The sequence below is a fragment of the Lepidochelys olivacea genome (assembly GCF_965140295.1).
Source record: "Lepidochelys olivacea isolate rLepOli2 genome assembly, chromosome: 24".
Taxonomy (NCBI): Eukaryota; Metazoa; Chordata; order Testudines; family Cheloniidae; genus Lepidochelys; species Lepidochelys olivacea.
The window spans coordinates 6,993,215-7,015,400 of record NC_140434.1 but is presented as its reverse complement, the minus strand read 5'-3'; the positions used below and the strand labels follow the sequence as shown (position 1 = coordinate 7,015,400).

The 22,186-nt window shown below is 53.5% G+C and overlaps 1 protein-coding gene across 2 annotated transcripts; it reads left to right on the top strand.

Annotated features, from left to right (window-relative positions):
* The first annotated feature begins 513 nt into the window (after nucleotides 1-513).
* CA14 (carbonic anhydrase 14) lies at nucleotides 514-22,186 on the top strand. Of its 2 annotated transcripts, XM_084614013.1 has the most exons (11): nucleotides 514-757; nucleotides 6,114-6,134; nucleotides 9,363-9,542; nucleotides 10,506-10,648; nucleotides 11,965-12,060; nucleotides 15,370-15,436; nucleotides 17,439-17,596; nucleotides 17,992-18,118; nucleotides 18,768-18,788; nucleotides 19,307-19,391; nucleotides 20,080-22,186. In XM_084614013.1, exons 1-11 carry the CDS (start codon nucleotides 700-702, stop codon nucleotides 20,162-20,164), a joined length of 1,041 nt encoding a protein of 346 aa, XP_084470139.1. In that variant the 5' UTR covers nucleotides 514-699; the 3' UTR covers nucleotides 20,165-22,186. The 2 variants fall into 2 exon arrangements, with proteins under 2 accessions (XP_084470139.1, XP_084470140.1); XM_084614014.1 differs by lacking the exon at nucleotides 11,965-12,060.

Here is a 22,186-nt window from a genome sequence, read left to right as displayed (position 1 = left end):
CTAAACTAGCATCCTAATCACTGCCCTAGCTTTACTTTCTAGAGAGGAGCACATTTTTGTCTCTATGTGACCACTGATACTAGTACATTGGGTGCTGTAGAATGGACAACTGGGCCTGTTGGCTGTGTTGGCTACAGGATGCCCTGTAAAGATCCTTGCTATCTGGGATCTTTTACACGGGAGCCACGTGTATCCCAACCCTGCCTGTGCCCTTCCTGCCTTGATAAATCTGCTGCTGAATTCTTGGGGTGTGTTGTTTTGTTTTGTTTTTAATCCAGCTGAAAGAAAATGAATTTGCAAAGTGATTTGGCTGGCCTGGACTCTGAGCCTGGCCAGATTCCTCGTGTGAAGTCCCACAACACAAACATTGTTGGGACAAAGTATTTAAGGAGCTAAGAACATCATCCAGGGCTGGACTGGAGCTGCATCCGGGAGCCACCTTAAAAATTGCTCGCCCCTGTCGCGCTGCCTGAATGGCAATCGTGAGTGGCATGAGGTCTGTGTTCTGAAGTCAAGTGGAAAGTGGAGAATATCCCATTGGTCACCAGACTTCAGAGCTGCCGGGGCAGCAGTCTGTGCCTTTCCCCTCCAGCTGAGGAACAGGAGGGTGGGATACTCTCTGGGGCATATTTATCCCCCCAAAAATCAACTTTTTTCCTTCCCTGCCAAATCACCTGCCACAACTCTGTGCTTTAGAAGATGCTTCTCACTTTAATCCTCCTGCAGGGTTTTTCCCACGCCCTGGCTGCAAATCATGGTAAGTTGCATTGCTTATAAAGACATGGATTTCGGGCTCAACTCAGCCTTCCCACAGTTCTGGGTGCTACTGGCTGGCTCTGGGTGCTACTGCGGACGGTGTGTGTGTCGGGGTGGGGGGGGAGGGTTGGCTGGATTTTTTTTTTTGGAACCCCCAAAGAGTGCAGCACTCTGTTCCTTTCTTGTGTCCACAATGGAGCTACTGTTCCAACTCCCATGGGCCACTCAGCCGTTTCTTTTGTCTGCTTTAGAAACCAATTCCCTACACAAATGGCACACCAAATGCTTTGTGATGCTTTCCAGCTGGTCTCAGCCTTGAGCAAACTCTGCTTACGAGTACCCCGCAGAATTTCTGCACAGAGCCTGGATTACTAGTTATTCCCTCCAGGCCTGATCCTGCATCGTCAACATCAGGGGGTGGCAAGATCGAGCCCTCAGGTGCCTGCTCCAAAGACATTACACTGGGATCAGGGGTGCTGGAGCAATTTTTATAGTGGGGGTTCTGAGAGCCATTGAACCCAACTGTAAACTCTGGATATAATGGAAACCCCTGCAAGCCAGGGGGTGCAACAACACCCCTAGTTCCAGCACCTGTGCTGGGATCTGACTGAGTTGTGTGCTAAATTGAAGTGAGTATACTTCAGAGCAGAGGTTAAAGCCTAGAAGGTGTTGAGAGAAAGTGTTCAACAAGCAGGCTAATCGTTGGCATGCCAAAGCTCTCTTTAAAGGCAGAATGTGAGGCCTCCCCCTTAATCCTAATGCATTTCACAGGGGCATTTCTTCCGAGGTTATTTACTGTGGATTTCTTCACTTACTGTCGACCGCTCTGAATCTCCTTCAATATTTGTGCCTGACTCCCACTGATTTACATCAATCTCCACTGATTGTGCTTTAAAAATATAATCCAGACTCGGTGAGCTGTAAAATGCCACCAAAAATGTAAATATCGGCAACGTGTTTATTTATACACCCCAGGGCCTTTTAGGGAATTGCAGTCCCTTATTCCAGAAGACATAACCCCATCACGATAAGAGCTGAGCATCCTGGACTCAGCACTTTCCAGGATTGGGGCCGGGGGTCGATACCAGGTCCTAAATGTCATGGGGGATGCTGCGTGGGCTTGGGTGACTGAAGTTCTGCATGATCAATAGGATATTCATTGTAATTAATATGCATCCCAGGCTGTGACCCTTTTTGGTATCAGTGAGATTGAGTGTGTACTGTATGTGTAATTCACCTGGATTTATGGGCTTTTGGGGGCTGCTCTTTGACGCTTGAAATGGTGGAGTTGTGTGAATCCAAAATCGCTGTGATATGGTCATTTCCTGGGCTCCGCAATTCACCTTTCAATCTGCAATGTGGATTATTCATTTATTTAGCAAAGCGGGACGTAAAGAACAGTCACATCGGACCCTGTGCAGCTGTCCTGACTCAGGGAAAGCTCAGTGGGCTGCATAAAGATTTTAAGATATTATTTTAAAAAATAAGGCCGTTGGGGGTATCAATGCTGAAATCTCTTTGTATCTCAATGGATTTGGATCTTGAGGATTTTTTGCTGCTGGGTGGAGCTAACCCTGTGGTTATATCATGGAGAGTAGACGTGATATGTCGGGTAGATGAATTCTATTCTTTAATTAACAGTGATCAGTAGCTAAAACGGTGCCAGGACAGATGCAGCAAGTGGGTAGAATAGTAGACTTTATGAAAACAGGTAATAAGGACAGCTGGACAGAAAATGTTTGGGATTTTTCCATGGAAAATTTTGACTTCTCGTTGAAAAATTTCACCTGAAAATTGGCCCAAAAGGGGTGGGGGGTGGGGAGAAAAAAAAACCCAATGGGTTTTGGCCAAATATTTTCAGTTTTACAAAGAAAAATAAAATAATGTCAAGGGCAAGCAGACACAATCTGCAATCATTTTCATTTTCTCAAACTCCAATTTTCAGCCAGACCTTTAAATAAACCTGATTTTAGCATGAAAAGTAACTCGCCAAGTCCCAGAGGACGGGACTGTTCCCAGAGACTGTGTCCTGTGACTCTCTGTTTTTCATTTGCACAGTTCCCACTGGAATCTTTTCATCAAGAGCTTGATCCAAAACTTGTGGCAAGCCAATGGAAAGATTTCCATTGATTTCCATGGGCTTTGGATCAGGCCGCAAATCAGTCTCGTTAGCCCAAGCCTGGGATCAGACTAGGAATCCCTTTCCCTCATGACTTGACTTTTCAGTCTCAAACAAGTGTTGGGAGCGTTGGGTTTGTGCAATGAAACGCTCCTGAGAGGTCTGTAGCAAAACAGTAATAAGGCAAATAAATGTCACATATCCAGCCACATAGGGCCTGATCCTGCTCTCACTAACATTACAGGCAAAACCCCTAACAGAGCAGAGATGTATCATTTGTTTCATTTGACTGCTTTAAAACTTAGGCCAGATTCTGCTCTAAATTACCCCCGTTTAAATCTGGAGTTGCTCCACCATCTTCAATAGCATTACTCTGGATTTACACCCATGTAAACAGGAGCAGAATTTAACCCATCATGAACAAAAGGAGACGCAACAAGCAAAAGTAATAGCCTTGCGAAGCATTCCCACCTCTAGTCCCAGAGCCAGGCTCTGCAAACAAGCTGTTCTAATATCTGAGCACTTCTTGAGACACATATGAACGTCAACACTGTACCGTCACGTCTGGACCTGAACGGGCTGCAACACGCTAAGTTCTGCAAACAAATGTCCTCTCATCAGCTCACAAGCTAGTACCAGGCCAGCCGGCGGCCCTCTGATTTGAACCAAATGCTCCCTTACCCCTCAAGCGAGCCCACTGAAATCAGCCAGGCTGCTTGGGGAGTAAGGCAGTAGGCAACGTTTGGCAAGGTGGGAGAAGGAGAGGTGATTGTACTGCTTTACGCCGCATTGGTGAGACCGATGCTGGAACGCTACGTCCAGTTCTGGGGTCCGCATTTTAGAAAGGATGTTGAGACACTGGAGCAGGGGCAGAGAAGAGCCAAACAAACTAAAATTCGAGGGCTGGAAAGAAATGGCTGACAGCGAGAGACTTCAGCAGCTCAATCTGTTGAGTGTACCAGAAAGAAAAGCAAGAGGTGACTTGATTATGGTGTATAAGTACTTTCACGGGGAGAAAACCTTAATGTAGCAGAGAAACGCAGCCCAAGAACCTATGGCTGGAAGCTGAAGTCAGACCAATTCAAATTCAAAGCAGGGAAGACTTATTTTTTACCAGAGAGGGGGATTAACCAGTAGGACAAACCGCCCGGGGAAGTGGTGGATTCTCCAGGTCTTGAGGTATTCATAGCACAACTGGGGGCCTCTCTGAAAGACGCTTGAGTCAAACACAAGCTATTGGGCTCAATACAGGGGAACTGGGAGGAGTTCTCGGGCCTGGCTTACACAGGAGGTCAGACCAGGTGATCTAACGTGCCCTTCTGCCTTCACAGTCTCTGACTCTGATCCTTATAATTTACGTGGGTACTGCTGGGTGAGGCCTCTGTCTGGGAGGTGAAGATTCACCCCAATGAGAAGACACGTGTGTGGTTTGACTGGGCGGCAAACGGGCCCAGCCATCCCTAGTTAGCATTAAGAGAGGATTAGGAATTGTATCGGCCCCATAAAGTCCACTCTTCTGTTTCCAACAGCGGCCAGTACAAGCAGCTTCCTGGAAAGGTACAGAGCCCCCAAAGGGGTCAATTACACACTACCAGGCACTGGGGGAAGTTTCTTCCGAGTCCTGGGAAGAGAGCATAGGCTACAGACGCTGAGCCTGGTTCTCCACTGCCCTGTCCCTCGTGCTGGCCTTTGCACCAGTGCAAAGTCCTGAATTAGAATTAGCAGCTGGGTGCTGCTGGCACAGACAGCCCCAAGGTGCAGGGCAGGCAGAGAATGGGTCCCTTTGAATCTTTGGCCCTGGGACGGAAAAGCACAAAGGAGCCCATGGTTCTCTCTGTTCCCAAATGTCTCTTTAAAATGTGTTTGCCAAGCTGGGGGGTTAATTTTAGCTCGGGTCAGGGAGGCCTCGGTGGAGCTCAAGTCTCTGCCACGGGGACCAGCTGTTTTAACAGAGAGCCACTAATCTCGCCCAGCCCCTGGCTCAGCCTCGTCTTCAGTTTCTCCTTTTCTGCCCATGTCCTTTTCATTTGGGCACAAGAGTTTTAGGGGTAGTGGTAGAAAGGGCAACAAAAATGATTAGGGGACTGGAACACATGAATTATGAGGAGAGGTTGAGGGAACTGGGATTGTTTAGTCTGCAGAAAAGAAGAATGAGGGGGGATTTGATAGCTGCTTTCAACTACCTGAGAGGTAGTTCCAGAGAGGATGGTTCTAGACTATTCTCAGTGGTGGAAGAGGACAGGACAAGGAGTAATGGTCTCAAGTTGCAGTGGGGGAGGTTCAGGTTGGATATTAGGAAAAACTTTTTCACTAGGAGGGTGGTAAAACACTGGAATGCGTTGCCTAGGGAGGTGGTGGAATCTCCTTCCTTAGAAGTTTTTAAGGTCAGGCTTGACAAAGCCCTGGCTGGGATGATTTAGTCGGGGATCGGTCCTGCTTTGAGCAGGGGGTTGGACTAGATGACCTCCTGAGGTCCCTTCCAACCCTGATATTCTATGATTCTATGATTCTATGAAAGCAGCTCAGAGATAGGACTGAAGGCAAGTGCAAGCCCCAGGTGAGTGCATCTTACGAGAGCCTGCTCTGTGACCACGCCCCAAAGGACAGGACTCAATTATAGCCCTGGCTAGGAAAGGTTGGGGTTTTTTGCTCATGCTTTTAGCTCCAGAGGTGCCCCGTTCAATCCCCAGCGAGTTGGCCAAAAAGAGCAGCTGTCACAGCAGCAGGGCTGACCATGCTAGCCAGGATTTGACTGTTTGCTCTTCCTGCACCGGGAGCAGGGTGACCTCTTCCCTGCCTGCTGTTAGAGAAGCAGTTAAGCAAGGCTGGGAACTTCAAAGAGAAAAGGAGAACAAAACCTGGGCAACAATAGGGTCTGGTCCATCGCCCCATTGAAAGCCACTCTCTTTTGACTTCAGTGGACGTTGGCGTAACACGTTTGCTCCCAAAGCTCTTTGGGGGAATCATTTCCCCACATGGAAAGACAGCCATTTCTGGGGTGGAACTTGGCAGCTCTTTAACAGCCGCAAGAAATCTCTTTCAGAAGAGGGAGTGAAGGAGGATACCGCCTCTGATTGAGACTGCAAGAGTGGCAGGATGTAAGGGCAAGGGGTTGGATTTGTCCTGGACCCTGGGGGAAATACTCGGAGGTCTTTAAGGCTTACAGGTGGGAGGGGATATTGAGGCAAACTAAGTGTTAGTTATGCTGACTAAGTGCTTTTGTTTGCTTGCTTTGCAGGTTCCCACTGGACATATAAAGGTAAGGTTGGAAGAGGATTTTATTCTGGGCTTTCTCCCATTCAGTTCCTCTTCTCCCAGGTCCCGGTTCCCTTCTGCTAGCTCAGCAGGGCAGGATGCAATGCCTTCCTGCCAACACCGTGCCCACGCTGGCTAGCAGGTGGCAATGGACAGTGATCGAAGTTGCCCCTCCTCCTATTGGGGGTTGAGTTCACTATTTGTGCAGCATCTGGCACAGAGCTGTGGGTCTCCCCACAGACGCTGCCTGCTCGTGAGATGCCCAGACCAAGGAGGCATGGCCATTTAGGGGGCGCTGCAGAGCGGCTCTTGGCCTGTCCCTGGTCCTTTCCAGCCAAGGAGCTTCAAGTGCTTTGCAAAGCCTCAGTGATTAAACCCAGCACCCCATGCAGGGGGGACACATTACTCCCCTTTCACAGGGGGAAAGGGTATGACTTTGTGGTAGACCCAGGAGTAGAACCCAGAGCTCCCTGCTCCCATCCTCCTTCTCTAATCACTATACACCACTCTCTTCCAGAGCTCAGACTAGAACTCAGGAGTCCTGGCTCACTGTCTTGTGCTCTAACCAATAGACCCCACTCCCCTTCCACAGCTGAGAAAAGAACTCAGGAGTCCTGGCTCCTAGACTGTGCTCTAACCAAGAGGCCTCATCATTTCGCAGACCCAGGAACAGAACTCAGCAGACTGATTCCTACTGGCCTCTGTGGGTGTTACTCGTATCCTGCGGAGGGAGAACTGACCTCCTGGGTTCTGTGCCCAGTTCTGAGAGGACAACGTAGTCTAGTGGTTAGAGCAGGTGGCTGGGAGTTAGGATTCCTTGGTTTTCTTCTCACCTATGGGCAGGAGAGGGTTGGGGCAGGGAGGCCTGGGGCTTCAGGACTCCGGGGTTCTGTTCCCAGCTCTGGGAGGACAATGTTGTCTAGTGGTTAGAGACGGTGCACAGTGACTCAGAACTCCTGGGCTCTATCCCAGGCTTTAGAAAGGCGCATGGCCTGGTAGTTACAGCAGGGGAGTGATTCATTTCCTCCACAGCAGAGCAGGTCTCCAGGCGGCCTGACTGCCAGTCCCCTGCTCTAACCACTACACCACATTGTCCAAACCCCAGTCCTTACCCAGTGCTTTAGCCCTTGCCCCCTGGCTTTGCGGGAGTGTTGGGCCTCCTGGATTCTCCCCCAGCTAGTTCCCATGCTAGAATGGCCCCATTGTGTTCCCGGGGCCCTTATGTAACAATGCTAGACCCACCATCCAGATTGCCAGCTAACCGCCTGCAAGCCTAGCAAATCCAATTAGCACAGAGCCAGCACCAACTAAAAGCGCAGCCCAGCGCCAGCCAAGCATGGCTGATCCCATTGCACAGGGTCAGACGTAATCCTCACCTAAGCTCGGCCCCTGAAAGCACAGCATTGTGCCAGGACCTGGAAAGGGCAGCAGCAGGAACTCGTTTGAACCCGCGCTCGGGGGCCTGCCTGTTACCGGGGTGGCGGGTGGGCAGGGAGTGGACTTCGGCTGAGCAGGCAAGCCCATTTGCCCCAGCAGACCCAAGCCACATATGAGACGCCTGTGTGTTTTTTACGTGGCAGGCATGGATGTCGGGCGCCCTAGGCCCAGAGGCTTCTGGGAGCAACTAGCAGCAGCCAGACAGGGCACCAGGAAGGCCTGTATTTTGTGGGTATATCTGATTTGGAGGTTCTTTGTTTTCTGGGTAACTTCAGGTCCAGGGTCAGTGGAAGAACAATTGCGCAGTGGCAGGAAAAGCAAACAGCTTTATCTGTGCTTCCCCGGTTGGAAAATGTTTCCAGCAAACCAATTACCATAGCATAGATTGCATTCAGATGCAAATAACTGCGGGGCTCTGGCCTCCCTTCCCAAGCTGGGTCCCTCATACAAAAGCCTCCTCATTCGGACAGCGCTGGAGAAAACCTGATTTGCCTTGTAGTGGTCTTGGCGAGGCAGAGTCGCCTTTAAAAGCGGCATAATTAGGCTGGTTCCAGTCCTGCCAGATAGGGACACTCACAGGAAAAGTGAAACAGGCAGAGCCTAGAAAGTGACGTGCGTTATTATAACCACCTATTCACAGTTATTCTGATTTTCGGCATTTTCCTGAACAGAAAGAGAACCTCTAACCAGGGCTCTCGCGTCCAGCTCCTCAAAGGTCTTTAGGCACCTAATTCCCCTTGTAGATAGCTGAGTCCAGGTGACTTTGCCACGCAGACCAGAATCTGTAAGTGCTCAGCATCCTTAAGGAGCCCAGATTTTCCTAAGCCACCAGGGTGCTTATCAGCTGTTGAGGTCTTTGAAAACCCAGCTGTGCATGTCACGGGGGAAGCTGAAAGCTCCTGGAGATCCGTCTCCAATGGAGGGTGCTGAGCGGTTCTGAAATTCTGATCCTGAGCTCCTAGGAAAATCTGGCCCATCCGGAAAAATGCAGCCATACACAGCAGATTATTGTGACTGATGCAGCCACTAGAAATGGTCTTGGTGCCAAAGCAAAGAGCTTCACGTCTAAATCCAAACTGCCTATAGAAACCCTGGCTAGAGCTTTTCTCCACTGAGGGTTTTATCTGTTTCCTGTCTGAGTGCCTGCCAAGCATTTATAGATTGATCCTCATTGCCCCCCCACCCCTTCGGAAAGCATCATTCTCCCCAGTTTATGCTCTGTAGCAGCCAGGACTGAATCCACGTTGCCTGCGTCCCAGCGTCTAGCCGCAAGGCCAGCCTCTCTCCTGACTTAGGAATGGTCCTTGCACGAGCGAAGTGAGGCATAGCTGTAAAAAGCTTGGCGCTACGCAGGGGAGATTGCGCGATCCAGTGGTTACGGCAGGAAAATGGGAGCCAGGACTCCTGGCTTCAATTCCCAGCTTGGGGGGTGGGGGCGGAGGGAACTGGTGATTAGAGTAGGGGACTGGGAGTCACGACTGCTGGGGTGTACAACTTACTGCTGCTGCGTGACCCAAGGGGCAAGTCACGTCCCCTCGTTCTTCCCCCAGGGAACAGGGATTGTCCCTTCCAGCTGCAGCTCCTGGAGGGCTTTGAGATCCCCAGCAGGGAAGTGCTGCTGAAACACTGAGTGTTGTCACGGCCACAGCTGCGTATGGCACGTCGTACCGAGGGTGGGGGGGCGTAAAATTGCTCTGCTGGGGCCAGAACTGGCCCACGAACAAATCCAGCTGGAAGAGACACCTGCCCGCCCCCTCCCCAAGGGGCTTGACCCCCCTGCACTCTCTGTTTTCAGGCCCCCACGGCCAGGTGCACTGGTCAGATGACCACCTGGACTGCGGGGGGCAGGCGCAGTCCCCCATTGATATCCAGACCAAGTCCGTGAGGCACAACCCGGCTCTGCCACCTATTGAGCCCCAGGGATACCGGAGCCCTGGGGACGGGGCCTTCACCCTCCTCAACAACGGGCACACAGGTGAGGCTGCAGTCGGGGTGGGGCGGGCGTTACCCCAGGAACGGAGGGGCATCCCTAGGTGGGCTGGGACCCTCCTATTTCTCCCTAGGAGCCTCGAGAGCACTGTCTGTGCCTTCTCTGGGCCCTTCCACACAATCTCACCCCTCTGAGCAACAGGCTCCTCCTCTGTACCCCCGGGCCTGCCCCGCACCCTCCCCTCGCTGGCCTTTTCCACCCCCCTCCCCACTGCTGGCACGAGAGCCCCCTCCTCTGCCGCTCCCCTGCTGCAGGAGCCTCTCCGTATCCCCCTCTCGGCAGCTACTCATCCAGTTAAACCTCACTAGGAAATGCAGGCAACACCTGGTTCTGGAGAACAGCTTGAAAACCTGACCCGAGTGCTCCCAGGGACCAGAAGGCAGGAAAAGACCCTGCCCCTGATTCTTCGGGTCACATCCCCTGCTGTTGTGGGGCCGGCTTCGAGATTCTGAGGCAAGGACTTGCCCTGTTTGAACGCTGGGGGTTGGTGATGCGGGATGCCGGGGGGGGGCTTCTCCTTACCAAGGATATCATAGAATATCAGGGTTGGAAGGGACCTCAGGAGGTCATCTAGTCCAACCCCCTGCTCAAAGCAGGACCAATCCCCAATTTTTGGCCCAGATCCCTAAATGGCCCCCTTGAGGATTGAACTCACAGCCTTGGGTTTAGCAGGCCAATGCTCAAACCACTGAGCTATCCCTCCCCCCCCTGCACCTTCTGGCTCCTTGCCCAGATCCCAAAGGTCTGCACGGGTGATAGGGACGCCTTTCCCTGCACCACACCCTCTAGCGTTCCCAGTGGGAGGGAGACGGCCCAACACGGCCTCCTCTCTGCTCCCCACCCGGCTGGAGCCTCCCAGTGGGCATAGGCAGCAAGGCCCCTGGGATGCACGGGGGTTGGGAGACTCCGTGCCGTGCACTAACACCCCCTCGGCGTCTGTCCCCGCAGTGGAGGTGTCCCTGCCCCCGTCCATGTTCCTCCGGGGGCTTCCGCAGACCTATGCAGCCGTCCAGCTGCACTTCCACTGGGGCAGCCGGGGGCAGGCCGGCGGGTCGGAGCATCAGGTGAATGGGGAGACTTTCCCTGCCGAGGTGAGTGTGCTCCTGCCCCAGGGTTGGGGGGGCAGAGGGCAGTTATCTCACTGCCCTGGGAACCGCCAGCACCTTATCCTCTCCCGTCTTAGGCAGACCAGCCGGGCAATTGGGGCCAAAGCTACCCTGGGTGCAGCTCCACTGAAATCTATGGGGTTTCCAGGGTGCATCCTCCCCCGCTCTCCCCAGGCCACGAGACCTCCCCTAAAGCCAAAGGGTTTTAATTGGGGAGGGAGGAGGAACCAGTTACTCCCTCCATGCTGGCACCATCTGGTGGATAATCCCCGCCCCACCGGGCCTCCAGCTGGAGCTGCGGCATGTGAGACCATACTTGGAAATGCCGCGCTGGGGCTGGGGGATTAGAGGGGCCGGTAGGGGTGGGGGGATTAGGAGGAGAAGAAAGGTCCTGTTCTGCCCCCTGGGAGCCACCGGCGCTCAGCACTAAACTGCGTAACACTTGTGGGAGAGAGTCTGACGCAACATGAATCTGAACCCAGCCTCCGGCCTCCGATACAATTAGCCCTGGTGGGGCTGGTACAGTGCATTTGCCCCTTTTCCCCCTACGCTCCTCTCCCTGGGAGGGTTTGCATCTCAGGTGCAGTCCATGCTTATGTGGGGACCAGGCCAGCAGGAGTCTCAGCAGTCAATGCAGCCGCCCGGGCGGGGTGGGGGGGGGTCAGTCCTGGGCTGGGGCCCCAAGGTCACCGATTCAGATCCAGCCCCATCACCGAGAACAGTGCTGCTAGGGCCCCAATCCTGCAGCTGATCCTCACCCAAATGGGTTCTGAGTCCCAGGAAGAGAAAGGGTGAGCAATGCCTTTCGGGCTCAGGGGCTGGTTGATCGATGATGGATCCTGCTGCGGAAGGTGTGGATGCTTGGCCCCTCTCGGGATCAGGCCCGTTGGGGCTGGCAGGTTTGCAGAGAGCTGTGTGGGCCGGAGAGAAGTGGGATTGGGAGTGAAAGGGCGGCTGTGGGAAAAGGGAAGGGGGAGGCTGCCCAGCAGGCTAGGCCTGAAAGGGTGGGCTGTGAAACCAAGTAGCTATTCCCTGCTGGCCCTGACTTGCCAAAGGGCAGCCTTCCCGTGGGCCGAACATTGAGGAGCCCTGGTTGTATTCCCAGATCTGCCACTGACACCCCTCCCCCGCCCCGTCCCCCAGGACGACCTTAGGCAAGTCACTTCCCTTCCCTGCGCCTCTGTCCCCCGCCCTCCCCACATGAGCGGATGGTGCGTGGGTACGTTCACTAATGGCTGTGAGAGGGAAGGGGGGTCCAGAGAGACTGCGCCTTTAAGAGATTGCCCGCGCTCTCCCCGCAGCTACACATTGTGCATTACAACTCAGAGAGCTACGCCAACGTCAGCGAGGCCAAGCAGCGGGTGGATGGCCTGGCCGTGCTGGGCATCCTCATCGAGGTGAGCTCCCTGCCGCTGGGGTTAACCCAGGCTCCCTGCCCTTGACCCGCCGAGGCGGGGCAGCCCTGATGAATCCTACAATGCAGCCAGCCTTGGGGGCGGGGGAGCCTCTGAGCCGACCCCTCTGCTTGCCAGGAATTGCAGTTCCCTGCTGGGTCAAGAGAAAGTGCTAAGTGGAACAAAGGAATCACCAGGCTGATTCAGACCCAAGGTCCAGCTAGCCCAGTATCCTGGCTCCCACGGCGGCCAGCACCTGCTGCTTCAGAGGAAGGTGTAAGAAATCCCCTAGTGGCCACTTATGGGATAACCCACCCCCATAAAGGTCTCATCCTCTCTCTAATCGTTAGCCACTGGCTCAAGCCCTGAAGCCTGAGGTTCTCTCTCCCTTCTGAACTTGCATTAGCTATTCTAACTCTGGGTATTCTTGTTCTCCAGATAAACGTCCAATTCCTTTCTGAATCCTGCCCTCAATGCCTTCATGTGGCAATGAGTTCCACAGGCTAATCACCTGTTGTGTGAGAGTATTTCATTGGCTCAGTTTTGGGACCGATGGTGATACCTGACGAAGGTTCAGCCTTGGCCTCATGCTGGCTCTCTGCATGCGGGTGAATTTCACCCCAGGAGAAAGCCCAGCGACCCACTTCCCAGCACGCCCCAAGGAAGCGCAGGGACTGGGAGCTCAGATATCATCAAGAGGGCCGTACAAGTACCTGGATGGATGGCCAGACAGCTAGGAGATGCGCTGATCCCCTCTACGGCATCCATAAGTCTATTGGAACCCCAAGATTTCCAAGGCCAAAGCCCCCTGATTCAGGGGGAAAGACCTTACCTTGAGAACTGCCAGCCCATCCCTAGCATATCCTTGATCCATGTCTTCTCATAGACTCATAGACTTTAAGGTCAGAAGGGACCACTATGATCTTCTAGTCTGACCTCCTGCACAACACAGGCCACAGAATCTCACCCACCCACTCCTGTAACAAACCCCTGACCTATGTCTGAGCTACTGAGTCCTCAACTCATGGTTTAAAGACTTCAAGGTGCAGAGAATCCTCCAGCAAGTGACCCCTGCCCCACGCTGCAGAGGAAGGCGAAAAACCCCCAGGGCCTCTGCCAATCTGCTCTGGAGGAAAATTCCTTCCCGACCCCAAATATGGTGATCAGCTAAACCCTGTGCATGTAGGCAAGACTCAGCAGCCAGACACCCAGGAAAGAATTCTCTGTAGTAACTCAGATCCCACCCTATCTAGTGTCCCATCACAGGCCATTGGGCATATTTACCGCTAATAGTCAAAGATCAATTAATTGCCAAAATTAGGCTATCCCATCATACCATCTCCTCCATAAACTTATCAAGCTTAGTCTTAGCCAGATATGTCTTTTGCCTCCACTGCTCCCCTTGGGATGCTGTTCCAGAACTTCACTTCTCTTCATGGTTAGAAACCTTCATCTAATTTCAAGTCTAAACTTCCTGATGGTCAGTTTATCTCCATTTGTTCTTGTGTCCACATTGGTACTGAGCTTAAATCATTCCTCTCCCTCTCTGGTATTTATCCCTCTGATATATTTATAGAGAGCAGTCACATCTCCCCTCAACCTTCTTTTGGTTAGGCTAAACAAGCGAAACTCCTTGAGTCTCCTTTCGTAAGACAGGTTTTCCATTCCCTGGGTCATCCTAGTAGCCCTTCTCTGTACCTGTTCCAATTTGAATTCATCCTTCTTAAACATGGGAGACCAGAACTGCACACAATATTCCAGATGAGGTCTCACCTGTGACTTGTATAATGGTACTAACACCTCCTTATCTCTACTGGAAATACCTCGCCTGATGCATCCCAAGACCACATGAGCTTTTTTCACAGCCTGCTGCTTCCTTTCTCACTTTATCCCTACATGTTCTGACCTCAATAAGGTAGCTTTCCTTGCTGATCCCTCTCATCTTTCACTCCTTGTAGGCTTTCTGCTTTTTCTTAATCACCTCTCTGAGATGCTTGCTCATCCAGCTTGGTCTACGACTCCTGCCTATGAGTCTTCCCCCCTTTCTTGGGATGCAGGCTTCTGATAGTTTCTGCAACCTTGACTTGAAGTAATTCCAGGCCTCCTCCGCCTTTAGATCCACAAGTTCTTCAGTCCAATCCACTTCCCTAACTAATTTCCTTAATTTTTTAAAGTTAGCCCTTTTGAAATCAAAAACCCTAGTCACAGATCTATTTTTGTTTATCCTTCCATTTAGTTTGAACTGAATTAGCTCATGATTGCTCGAACCAAGGTTGTCCCCTTCAACCATTTCTTCTATGAGGTCCTCACTACTCACCAAAACCAAATCTAAAATGTCATCCCCTCTTGTCGGTTCAGCAACTCCTTGGTGAAGGAATCCATCAGCTATCACATCCAGGAAAATCTGAGCCCTATTATTATTACTAGCACTCGTCCTCCAGTCTGTATCTCGGAAGTTAAAGTCGCCGATGATCACACAGTTCCCATTAGTATTTACTTCATTAAAAACATTACAGAGGGCTCTATCCACATCCACATCGGATCCCGGCGGCCTATAGCTCACCCCAAGCACTATCCCAGGGGAGGCTCCAGTAGCTTTCTTCCCCAATATGATTTTTGCCCAAACAGACTCTGTCTTATCCATTCCATCACTTCTTATTTCTTTACTGTCTACCTGATCATTGATATACAGTGCTAGTCCACCACCTTTGCCTTTATTTCTGTCTTTCCAAAACAGCACATACCCTTCAATACCCATACTCCAGTCACGACTACTATTCCACCACGTTTCTGTTATCCCAGCCAGGGACCCTTCCTGCTCCATCTCTGATGGGCCAGTTGTTGCCTGAATGAGGGTAAAGCTTGGGCAGGGGACAGCTGAGCTTTCTCAGGGGCCGGTCCCCTGGAGACTATGGACCATCACCGACTTCCCCAGCCCCTGCTCCAAGTGCAAGGTGCGCTCCTCCAACTTGACGTAATGTAGGCACCCAGCAGCCAGCGTTGGTCATTTAAAAAAGCAGCCTTACCAAAACAAACCATTCCACCGCACATACACTTCTTCCCCTGGACCGAGCGTGCGAGAGAAAGAACCCCATGGGACAGATGTGAGTCTTGCAGCTCAGTGCAGGACTGGAAGGTGCTCGGTGACTGCCGTGACGAGGGGGTTCTAAGACCCCAAATAGAACAGAACGGGGCAGGCCCTCACTCAACCAGCCATATAACTGGGCCATCCAGCCTTGGCGTCTAGTGTGAGCTTCCCTCCAAGGGCTCAGCATTAACCTGAAGCCTCTTGTTCTCCATATTCTCCTTTAGGTCGGCAACGTGGCCAACCCTGCCTATGACAACATCCTCGATCGGCTGAAGAACATCCAGCATCCAGGTGAGGCCATCTGTTCCCATGCGGGGTGTGGGGCCTGACTGTGGTAAGTGGAGAGGAATTGTTTGGAGCAGGGGGGTGATGTCAGGGTAGATGTCAGGACACATTTCCTAGCAGTGAGAGTCATTAGATCCTGGCACAGACTCCTAGATTTTATGACCAGAAGAGCCCATTAGGCAATCCAGGTTGATTTCCTGTATCACACAGGCCAGAGAATCTCCCCCGTTATCCCTGATATTGGGCTAAACACACTTCTGGTCTGCTCCAAAGGGGCATTTAGGCTTGAGCTGCAGACATCAAGAGATGGAGAATTCCCGCTTCCCTGGGCAATTTGTTCCAACGCACTAATAAAGACTTGTGCCTTATTTCGGCTTTGAATTTGTCCGGTGTCGGTTTCCAGCCAAGGAAGCCTTTTTCTGCTAGATTAAAGAGACCTCTGGTGCCCGGTATTTTCTCCCCACGAAGATACCTGTAAGTCATAATAATTCACCTCTCCAGCTTGTTTTTGACAAGTGGATAGCCTCCCCTGGGACAGGGCATGAGATCCGTGGCTAGGTTCAGATGAGAGCTGGGTGCCCAACTCCTCTAGGTGCCTTTGATAATGCCAGCCCAAGTCTTTCAGCTAGACCGGACAGAGCCCCAGAGCCTAGACTGTGTCAAAGGGTAACTAACTTCCAGCATGCCCCCTCGCAGGTGGGCAGGGCATAGCAGAGTCATTTCCTCTGGTGTCCCCGGCTGATAGCACCCCAGCCCTGCAGTGGCCACCATCTCCTGACTCGGCCCTCTGGCCAGGTCATACATGGTCCCAGCCTTTCCAGGGTGAACTGAGTCCCATACAGATAGTCCAGCTGCTGTGTGTTGGGTCTTCAGACTTAACAGTCCTTTGCCTACACAGTCCTTTGTGTCCCCTTCCTGCCAGGGCCTCCATGCCTCCTCCCTTGGAAACCCACACCCTCCCTCTCCACCCGGTTCCAGCCCAGGGACCCTGTAATAAACAGCTATGGTGCGCCTGCTCAGACTCTTGGCTTCTTCCCTGGCCTACATCCTAGCCCAGCCTGCCTCTTGGCCTTTCCGCCAGCCCCTCTCTGGGCACGCCCCTCCGCAGACCCCAAAAGGACAATGCAGCAGTCACGGGAAACGAAGCGCACTGGCAGTCCCATGCCAGGCCTACCTGCCCATGGTGCAAGTAGCTCCAGGTCTTCTTTCAAGGGGCTAAAGCAAGAGGCGCTGCTCCAGTCCGCCATTCCTGGGCTGGGCTTTTCCTCTTCCACCCCCCTCCCTCCAGGCTTGACACCTCGCCCAGGTGTAACAGGTGAGGCTGACTGAGCTCACAGCCACTCATTAACCCTTTCCCAGCCAGCATGGAGGTCTGTATATCCCCGTCGCCATCGGGAACAATCCAGCAAGCCTACGCAGAATGTTCTCCGCACTGAAACGTGGCTGCTGCTTTAACCAGCCGCCCGGCTCTAAGGGTAATACCCTGAGCCTAGGAGTGGGTCTAGACCCAGCGCTGGGCTACTGCTGTCGAGAAGGAGCTGCGGCTGAAAGCAGCACCTGCAATTGGGTGGGATTTAACGCCCCTCCTTATTTGCTCTTCACACTGGGTGGGCTTCTGATCACGGGAGGCAGGGCGAGCAGCGGGATCAGCATCAAAAACCACACGATGTTCTAGGCACCCACTCAGGCAGCAGACCTAACCCTTTGGGACGTCGGTGTCCAGGAGAAGAGACCCCACCCTCCCTGTGCCTCGTGTGGCCATTGGCACCTGTGCCAAGTGCAGGCAGGGGGTGGGAAGGGCAGAGAATGAAACTTCAAATTTTGGCCTCCCCCAACCGGCTGAAACGTGCGTGAGAGCAACTGCAAACAGGTGCCAATCACCCAGGGCCCATTTGTGTCCAGACCCAAGGGGCTCCCTGCCTCACCTCGGCTCCTCTGCAAAAGGTCGGACTGGCTTGGCAGAAGCAAATTTGTGTCCCTAATACTGTCCCCTCCGGCCCCCCTGCAGGGCAGAAAATCTCCATCCCGCCCTTCGACATTCATGAGCTGCTTCCCGGGCAGCTGGGCCACTATTTCCGCTATAACGGCTCCTTGACCACGCCGCCCTGTTCCCAGAATGTGCTCTGGACCATCTTCCGCCAGCGGGCGCGGATTTCTGCCTCCCAGGTACTCGCTGTTGTTTGGGCAGGATGCCCAGGAGGCTAAGCATTCAGATTGCCCCAGTGCCATGAGTCACATACAACTGGGGAGGGGGGGAGGCGGCAGGGGGCAGGAGGGACACTCCAGGGTCTAGGGCTAAAGGGGTTGGGATTTTCTCTTCATTGAGCTGTGGAGAGTGTGAAAGGTGGTCCCAGGGCTCTTCATCTCCTCGCCATGCTGTGTATAAGGGGCAATCCAGGACTTGGGGGGACATCTCACCATGCTATGTGGGGGAATACCCCAGGCCTTGGGGTCATCTCCTTCCCATGCGTGTGGGGAGCCAACCCAGGACTTGGGGGTCTCTTCCTCATGCTGTGTATGTGTGGGGGCAGGCATCTGCTCACCGCTCCATTCTCTTCCAGCTGGAGAGGCTGCAGCGGGGGCTATACTCCACCGAAGTTGCAAACTCTTTGCCTGTGCCTCTGGTGGACAATTACCGAGCCCCTCAGCTGCTGAACCAGAGGGTGGTATTCTCCTCCTTCCCCGTGGGTGAGTGCATCAGGCCCCGACTGCACGGGTGGGGTGGCTGCAGGGCCTGGTGAGGGGAGAACGAGGCCCCCCTTAGATTCCAGCTGGTCTGGGGGATCTGACTCCTGTTTCTCTCCACAGGATGTCACCCTCTCATTAACACTTCGGCTGCCACCCACCCCCACAGACCCCAGCCCAATTGCAGCAATCAGTTTATGGAGCGATGCCCCAAGCTATATCCAGGTAGAATCCAGCCCCAAACACCCGGGGCTCTAACCCCACAACCCAATAGCTGGTGGTAGCATCAGGGCTTCTATCTTCCTGGCTGGAGTCGTTCAACTAGACTATGCCACACTGGAGAACACGCTAATGAACTGGCCGTGTGGCACTGCTGCCCTCTGCTGGAGGGAATTAGAACTGCTCACCTGTGTGTCATGAGCCCTGTACTGCACACAGTGAATGGGGACTCTCCCATATAGTGGGGCTAGGCTTTTGGATCATGAGGGTCTGAGTTCTAGCCCCATTGTCACCATGCTCCGGCAGCAAAACAACAACTGGAAGGTGCCAGGAGGCCACCTGTTTGGCACAATCTATCACAGGGCCTGAGCCTGGCCTGGGCCCACATGGGGCGTTAGAGATCATCAACATTTACCTGTCTCTTCTCTTGCAGGTCCCTCAGCCTACTCTGCAGGTATGGCCCTCTCTGTTATGCCTAGTGTGGCTGGGAGGGGCCCATGGGGTCATGTTCATGGCAGACGCACAGAGACTTTGAATAACATGCAAGAACCCCAAAACAGGGAGAGAGAAAACAGGCTGCTCCTTAGGCACGATGCCCCCCTCGCCCCGCCCCGCCCACACTTTAAGCTGGCTCTGTCCAGACTGACTCTGATTGCTACTGCCAGCAGGAGCAGGAATGCCCCCCTCCCCATACACACCCCCATGCTCCTCTTTCTTAAAGGGATAGCATGCAATTCCAACAGTCCTCAGCAGAGCACATCTGGCACTCATCTGCAACGGGGAACAGTGACTCTCAGGTTGGCAAAAGCCTGGGGACCTAGGAAAGAGCAGCGAGGAGCCACTGGAGTATGCTGTCACCAGGAATGACTGGGCCCACCCTCCCGGGTCACCCCATCCCACAATCGCACTCTCACCTTAGAGCTCCCCCTCCTCGAGTTCAGCCCTGACCCTCCATTTTCCTTCCTTGGGCAGGTGAAATCGTTGCCATCGTCTTTGGGACCCTCTTCGGCTGCCTCAGCATCTTTCTCACCATCCACTTTGTGGTGAAGAGAATACGGTGAGTGGAGCGGGGGTGGACGCCAGGGGCCTGAGCCCAGTTATAGCCCTGTACCTGACTGTGCTGTCTCAGCCCCCCTGCCCCACATGGTGTGGTGGGGGTCAGGCTGTGTGGAGAGGAGGGGGCTGGAGCTGCCAAAGGGCAGAGACCCTTAAAACACCTGTAGCTTCCAGATCCCAGCCAGGCTCCAGCAGCCTCTGTCAGCAGAGCAGGGCAGTGCCGGGCAAAGACCCCAGGCCAGAGCCCCAGCTGGTGTAAATGGGTGTCACTCCATCGAAGCCAACAGGGACAGATCCCCAGCTGGTGCAAATCAGCTGTAGCTCCCCTGGAGCCAATGAAATGATGCTGATTTACACCAGTGGGATGTATGGCACCCCACGTTCCCAGGCTGTGCAGACAGCCCACAACTCAGATTCCCTGAATTAAGGTCGTTCCCCCGGCCCAGCTCCCCCGTTGTTAACCAGAGCTGATCGCAGCGAGGGCGCGGCCTAGGTGACCAGCTGCAAGAACAGGGTAGCTGCGGGAGGAGCAGGTACACGGTCCCCGGGAAATTGGGGTCACTATGGGGGGAGTAGGTGCACAGCCCCTGTAGGATTTGGGGTTGCTGTAGGGGTGGAACGGGCACACAGCCCCTGTAGGATTTGGGGGTTACCTTACCATTTCTGCTGGTGTCTCCATCCTGAGCCAGGATGAAGAGGATCCGGGAGCAAAAGGACGTCGTGTTCAAATCCTCTTCCAGACGTGCAGTGTCAGGCAACAGCCACCGCCCCTGAATCCCGTGCCTTGCCCCTACTCCCCTGCCTCAGCCCCCGTGGGGCAGTGACTCGGACACCTCAGGGGCCGGCGAGCCTGGAGACGGGCCAGGCAGACTAGCTGTAGGAGTAACGCCCATGCAGCCCCAGTAGGTTCCCCTTTGGGGGTTACCTCCCCCCAGCCTGGGGAGGGCACACGGAGCCACCTCCCCCCAGGCCCTGGGGCCAATCCCGCCTGAGGCTGGGAGTGACTCACAGCTGTTCCCATCAGCTAGCTGCTGGGTGGCATCTGTGAGACAAGTCAGTGGGTCTCAGCCCAGTCCCCAGTCAAACACATGCCCCCGTCACAGAAACCCACCAGCAGGGCCGGTACTAACTGGACCCCTTGCCAGTAGCCCAGGGGTCTTGCATACTAACCCTCCCCGTAGTGTACCTCTGCGTCAAGGCCAAGGCCCATGAGCAGGGCAGTGGGGGCCAGGGGAGGGGAAGTTTGCTGTGCTGCTTGCCTGGGCTGTTCCTGCTCTGAGGTTAAACTGGGTGTCAACTGTACACCTCTTGCCTGCAGTGAAACCCCCAGCGTAGTTTGGCAAATCAGCAGAAGAGTGTGAGGACATGGTGCATGACACGCTGCCACTCTCCCTGAGGCTGCCGTGTTGCCATGCAGAGCGGGTGTGGTGCATGGCACAAGGACACTGGCTTCCCTGACACTGCAGCTCACGGATCTAAGCTCCCCAGGCCGAGGGGACCCTCCCCTCTGGTCGCTGTCTTCCACGAAGGCCTGGTTGCCTTTCCGCAGTGTTGAGGCAGGCTAGACAGCTCCATGCTGCAAGAGCGAATCCAGCAGCCCTGGCCCTGAGCCACTCCCATCCACGTCCCTGCCTTCGGGCTGTCAATGCACAGGGGAGAGGTAGCATCTCTGGGGCTTTGCAGGCTGCTAGGGAACGCAGCAGTTCGGGGAAGGCAGGGTTGTTCTCCAGATGCTGGTCTGGACACAATGGTTCTAACTGGAAATAAAATGCCTTCTCAGGCCTACCACTGAAGAGCCCCAATTCGCTTTGCTCTGCTGGGATTCAGGGCCAGCTCCTCAGTGAGACGAGCATAGCTCCGCTGCGCCCAGTTCTCCACCGCTGCACACCACAGTGTGAACTCAGGCCCCGATCCTCAAATTGAGGGTCCTAAATTCTACTGAGTTCAAAGGCCGTTAGGAGCCTAACTCCCTTTAAGGACCTCGGCCAGGAAAACAAGGTCACACAGGGCCAGTGGGAGAACCAGGAATTAAACCCAGGTCTCCTAGGCTATCTCCCTAACCCCTGGACCATCCTTCCTGGAGGCAGCTGTCCCTAAACAGCCATTTGGAAGGTGCCCGCATTCCTAGGAGTTGGATGCAAGCATCTCTGAGCATCAGGGCTTGTCTACCCATGAAAGTTAATCTGGAACGAGGGCGGGTGTGAATTGAAAGCAGATTAACTATTCCCGGTTAACTCCGTGTGGGGATGCCTTTAAACCAGAATAAGAGTGCCTTATTCTGAATTGGCTTAATCCAAAATGGATTCTGTTCTGGAATTACTCCCCCCATAGACAAGCCCTGGCAGAGACCTGAACTGGAATATTTTGCCAGATTTTATTTTATCCTTTTACAAAGAAATTTGGCAGCAATGTTTGCAGCCCCTGTTGTTCTTCATGCAGGCCCAGAATTAACCTGTTTCCCCTCCGGCAGGGAAGAGATTCATCAAAGGCAAATGGATCCTGAACAAAATGCTCCGGTATGAAAACCCTTGTTAAAAAATAAAAGCAAGTGACCGTGTTCCTTGAAATTCCAGCACCATCTTCTCTGAGAAAAGGATCTGGAACAGTGTGCGCAGTTCTGGTCTCCCACGTTTAAGAAAGATGAATTCAAACTGGAATGGGTGGTGAGAAGGGCGAATAGGATGATCCGAGGAATGGAAAACCTACCTTAGGAGAGGAGTAGCTGCAGCTGGTTAGAACAGAATTCAGGGAAATAGAGCCAGGACTCCTGGGTTCTAGCTATCAGATTGCTGGTTA

Excerpts from the sequence above, each read along its gene's own strand:
- CA14 (XM_084614013.1), top strand. The coding sequence starts at position 700 with ATGCTTCTCACTTTAATCCTCCTGCAGGGTTTTTCCCACGCCCTGGCT. Across the intron at positions 10,649-11,964 it reads GGGAGACTTTCCCTGCCGAG|CTACACATTGTGCATTACAA; the intron begins GTGAGTGTGCTC and ends CTCTCCCCGCAG. Across the intron at positions 18,119-18,767 it reads ATTCTCCTCCTTCCCCGTGG|GTCCCTCAGCCTACTCTGCA; the intron begins GTGAGTGCATCA and ends CTTCTCTTGCAG.